Source organism: Anolis sagrei, chromosome 11 (assembly GCF_037176765.1).
Source record: "Anolis sagrei isolate rAnoSag1 chromosome 11, rAnoSag1.mat, whole genome shotgun sequence".
NCBI lineage: Eukaryota > Metazoa > Chordata > Lepidosauria > Squamata > Dactyloidae > Anolis > Anolis sagrei.
Window position 1 is genome coordinate 28391316 of NC_090031.1, and position 5400 is coordinate 28396715.

General features: G+C 43.7%; 1 protein-coding gene across 2 annotated transcripts in view; it reads right to left on the reverse strand.

Annotated features, from left to right (window-relative positions):
- Positions 1–1478: 1478 nt before the first annotated feature.
- LIG3 (DNA ligase 3) overlaps positions 1479–5400 on the reverse strand; it is a 32260-nt gene continuing 28338 nt past the window's right edge. For both annotated transcript variants that reach the window (XM_067472100.1, XM_067472101.1), the window contains exons 18-20: positions 5228–5396; positions 4039–4142; positions 1479–1933 (exon numbers count right to left, since the gene is read on the reverse strand). In XM_067472100.1, the coding sequence (XP_067328201.1) occupies positions 1664–1933; positions 4039–4142; positions 5228–5396 (543 nt within the window). In that variant the 3' untranslated portion in view covers positions 1479–1663. The remainder of the gene's footprint in view (positions 1934–4038; positions 4143–5227; positions 5397–5400) is intronic.

Consider the following 5400-nt stretch of genomic DNA (forward strand, 5'->3'; position numbering starts at 1 on the left):
GATTTTTGGGGGGAATGCAATACTGCTTAAGTATTATTTATTTATTTATGACATTTATATCCCATCCTTCTCACCCCGAAGGGTACTCAGAGTGGCTTACAAGACATATATACATACATGTAAGTATATATGCATACATGTATGTATATATGTATACATTAGCATAGTACAATATCAGGGGAGCCCCCAGTGGCGCAGTGGGTTAAAGCGCTGAGCTGCTGAACTTGTTGACCCAAAGGTCGCAGGTTCAATTCCTGGGAGTGGCATGAGTTTCTGCTGTCAGCCCTAGCTTCTGCCAACCTAGCAGTTCGCAAACATGCAAATGTGAGTCGATCAATAGGTACCGCTCTGGCGGGAAGGTAACGGTGCTCCATGCAGTAATGCTGGCCACATGATCTTGGAGGTGTCTATGGACAACGCCGGCTCTTCGGCTTAGAAAATAGAATATTACAATACCATTATATTGTAATATTACATGTAATATAAAATATATAATAATATATTATTATTAATAGTATATTACACCCAGCACTTTTTAACCTGTACCTATCACTGGCTCGGCCCTGGTTTTTATTGCATAATGATGTAATGTTTTGTTATTGCTTATGTTTTAATTTGCTTTAAATTGTATTGTTATTGTTTTGCTGTTGTTGTGTTGAGGCCTTGGCCTTTGTAAGCCGCATCGAGTCCTGCGGGAGATGCTAGCGGGGTACAAATAAAGGTTAATAATAATAATAATAATAATAATAATATTGTATTACATTATAACAGGGGTAATCAAACTAAGGCCCGGGGGCAGGATACAACCCTCCAAGGTCATTTACCCGGCCCTCGCTCAGGATCAAACTAAGTCTGAAATGACTTGAAAGCACACAAAAACAACAACAACAACAACAACCCTATCTCATCAGCCAAAAGCAGGCCCACACTTCCCATTGAAATACTAATAAGTTTATATTGGTTAAAATTGTTCTTTATTTTAATCATTGTATTATTTTCAGTGTTTTTTGCACTACAAATAAGATATGCGCAGTGTGTATAGGAATTTATGTTTTTTTTTCAAATTATAATCTGGCCCTCCAACAGTTTGAGGGACTGTGACCTGGCCCTCTGTTTAAAAAGTTTGAGGACCCCTGCATTATAATATTATATGTATATACAATATATTATATTATTAGGATAGCACAGGAGACAAGATGGAACTGTCCTGCCCTCTCTTCACTCTGGCCCAGAGCAGCAGTTGATAAAAATGTTCTGTATTTTGGGGATAGCTTCTTATTTGAATATATGATAATGAGAGGCGAGAGGCCTTCCAGGGGGAGAATCCTGGTTCTCTGTCTCTCGAATGCATCCAAATATCAGGGAGACGGTTCAGTTTGGACACAACTTTGCAGGAAATGGGACATTCTCCCTCATATCCCCGTCAATGAATGATTTGGAAAATCCCCTCGAAAGAAAAGGGTTGTTTGTTTCCCAAATAAGTTCAAGGCTTTATTTTGCAACGCTCCCAGTTTGTTCAAGCCACCAATCACAGCTGCTTGAATCGATTTCGATGATTTTATATGCAAATTTCATTCTAGAATGATGTCCGGTCCCCTTTCCCTAATAGGAGACTCACGCTTTCGGGCGTTGGTGGCGGTTGGACGCTTGCTCTCTTTGCCTCCTACCGCGGGGCCACGATCCGCCTCTTCCGGATGCATTCCCAGATCCAGGCCGGGGAGACGCGCTGTGCGGCCGAGATCCCCTCCTCCTCGCCTTCGCCCTCCTCCTCCTCTTTGGTGTTGCCCGTCATGACGTGGGTGGCCGAGTCCCGGTCGAACTCCCGCACCAGGTCCCCGTCGTAGGCCACAAAGTAGCGCCGGATCCGGTGGAAGTCCTCCACTGATGGAGGCAGGAAGAGCTTCACCCCTGAAAAGACCTCCAGCAGCGCCGTCTGAGGGGCAAGAGAGAGAGAGAGAGAGAGAGAGAGAGAGAGAAATCGACAAACAGAGAGAGAGACAGAGAACTAGATCAATAAATAAATGGGAGGAGGGGCAAGTGGACAGAGGGGAGGGTCACTCTCCAGTCTATCTAGCTATCTACCTACCTACCTACCTAGCTAGCCAGGCATTCGTCTGTCTATCCATCGATATTATTATTATTATTACATGAGGCCAAGCCCAAAGATGCAATACAACAAAATAAAATACAGAATGCAGGCAACAACAAAAATTACATCAAAATAAAATACACAATACACATCGAACAGAATGGACAGGCCAAACGGACAAGGTAAAATGATAAAACCCTGGATGATGTAGGAAAGAAAAGATGTAATTGAGAGAATCCCAAAAGGAATTAACAGTGGGGTAGGTTTTCAGTTTAGGACGGGGGAAAGTGCATCATAGGGGCAACACTATACGTGGAGCAAGAAGAAATGGGATAAATGGTCACTCATTCATCAAGGCACTCATTCATCCATCTATCCATACATTCACCCATCTATCTATTCACCCATATATCTATCCATTGGTCGGTCAGTCAGTCTTACCTATCTATGCATCCATCAATATACCTACTCACCTGTCCATTTGTCCGTCTGTCCATCCATCTGGATATATAGCTATTGATTCATCCATCCATTCCTCCATCTGTCTGTCTGTCTGTCTGTCTGTCTGTCTATCTATCTATCTATCTATCTATCCATCCATCCATCCATCCATCCATCCATCCATCCATCCATCATCTATCTGTTTGTCTGTCTATCTACCTATCTATATATCCATCCACCTACCTACCTACCTACCTACCTATCCAACCATCCATCCAGTCCAGTCTCATCCATCCATTTGTCTACCTACCTACCTACCTACCTATCCATTCATCCACCCCCCTACCCATCCATCCAGTCCAGTCTCATCCATCCATCCACCTACCTATCCATCTATCCATCCATCCATACACTTATCCATCCAGTCCAGTCTCATCTATCTATCTATCTATCTATCTATCTATCTATCTATCTATCTATCTATCTATCTATCTATCTATCTATCTATCTATCTGTTTGTCTATCTACCTATCTATATATCCATCCATCCATCCACCTACCTACCTATCCACCCATCCATCCACCTCCCATCCCTACATCCAGTCCAGTCTCATCCATCCATCCATCTACCTATCCATCCACCCCCCTACCTATCTATCCATCCAGTCCAGTCTCATCTATCTATCTATCTATCTATCTATCTATCTATCTATCTATCTCTCTCTCTCTCTCTCTCTCTCTCTCTCTATCTCTCTATCATCTGTTTGTCTATCTACCTATCTATATATCCATCCATCCACCTACCTACCTACCTACCTACCCATCCATCCATCCAGTCCAGTCTTATCTATCTATCTATCTATCTATCTATCTATCTATCTATCTGTCATCTATCTGTTTGTCTGTCTATCTACCTATCTATATATCCATCCACCTACCTACCTACCCATCCATCCAGTCCCATCCATCCACCTCCCATCCCTCCATCCATCCATCCACCTATCTATCCATCCATCCAGTCGTCTCATCTATCTATCTATCTATCTATCTATCTATCTATCTATCTATCTATCTATCTATCTATCTATCTATCTATTTACCCATCTACCTACCTACCTACCCATCAGTTCGTTCATTCGTCCATCCATTTCTATTTATGTATCCATAGATATATTTACATATCTGTATATACATCTCTATGCCTCCATCCATGTGTATCTTCCTCTGCCTATGTACGTGTCTATCTCTCTGTCTGTCTGCTTCTTAGGCTACCCAGTTATGCATCTATCTGTATATGTGTGTGTATGTACATACATATGCGCACACACACAGATAGATGGATAGCCTAAAACACAGACAGAGAGACACATACATAGACAGAAGGCAATATACATACAGATACACACACCCCTCTATGCATCCATCCTTCTATCTGTGTCTATCTCTCTCTTAATGCCTCCCTCTCCCATCCAATGCTTGAGTGGCCCTTCTCTTTTGGCCCTTATTACCTTCCTCTTCTCTCCTTCCATCTCAGAGGCTTTCCTCTTCTCGCCTCGTTTCTCTTCCACCACTGTTTTCTTCAAAGGCGAGGCCTTTTCCGGTAGTTTGGGAGCTGAAAACGAAGCAGAGAAAGGGTTTTCTTGGTCCCCAATTCTTCCCTAACTTTGTAAACAATCACTTCAAGGTCCCTCATACTGTTGGGGGCTGGGCTATAGGCTTACTCTTTCCCTTTCTTCTCTTCCTTTCGCTTTCCAACCTCCTTTTCTTTTTCCCTTCTCTTTCTCCCCTGTTTCTTACATCCCTCTTTCTTCTCTTGCTTCCATTTTCTTCCCCCATTTTGTCTCTTCTCGCTCTATCTCTTATCTTACTTTCTTCTCTTCCTTTTCTCCCTTTCTTCTCCTTCCCTGTTTCTTACATCTCTTTCTCTCCCCTTCTTCTCTTCCTTTCCTCTATTCTCTACCTTCCTTTCTTGAGCCTTTCCTTCTTTCTGTTTCCTCTTATCTTCCTTCCCTCTCTTTCCTTTCTCCCTTTCTTCTCTTTTTCCTATCTTCTTTCCTTCCTCTCTTTCTTCTTTTCCTTCCTTCTTTTTCTTACCTTCCTTTCTTTTCCCCTATCTACTGTCTCTTCCTTCAATTTCCCCCTTTCTTTCCCTCTTTCTTTCTTTTCCTTCCTTCCTTCACCTTTTCCTTTCTCTCTTTCCCCTTTCCTTCTCTTCCAACTGTTTTCTTCCTCCCTTTCTCATCCTTTCACCTCTTCTTCCTCTATTTTCTTCCCCTTTCCCCACCTCCTTTTTTCTTTTCCTTCCCTTTTTCTCCCTTTCTTCTCTATTTCCTACTTCCCTTTCTTTCTCTCCCTTCTCTTTCCTTTGTCCCTTCTTTCTTCCTCTCCCTTCCCTCTGTTTCCTCCCTCCCTTTCTTCTTTTCCTTTCAGTTTCCTTTCTCCCATTCTTCTCTTCCTTCCCTCTCTGCTTCCCTCCTCCTTTCCTTTCTTTCTTCATTCCTCCCCATCTCTGTTTTGGAGAGAGGAGTGAATGGAGAGAAGTAAAGAAAGAGAGAAGCAGCAAGAAGAGGGTTGTGGCAGGACAGGAATGCCAACACTGGCGAAAGTGTAGGCCGGGGAAAGAGTGTTTGTGGGTCAGATGCATCCCACGGGCTGTAGCGCTGTACACAACCCGCTTCCAATCCCACCCCACCTCACCTTTCTTGGCCTTGGCGGGCGACTTGTGGGCCGGGGCCTTGGGGGCCTTGCGTGGCGTGGATTTGCCCTGCCCCTCATTTTCCCCGCTGCTTCCAGCTGTGGAGGGGTTGTCCTCTTCTCCCGCCGTCACCGTGAAGTCCGACTTGGCCTTGGAGAGCTGGTAGAGCTCCTGT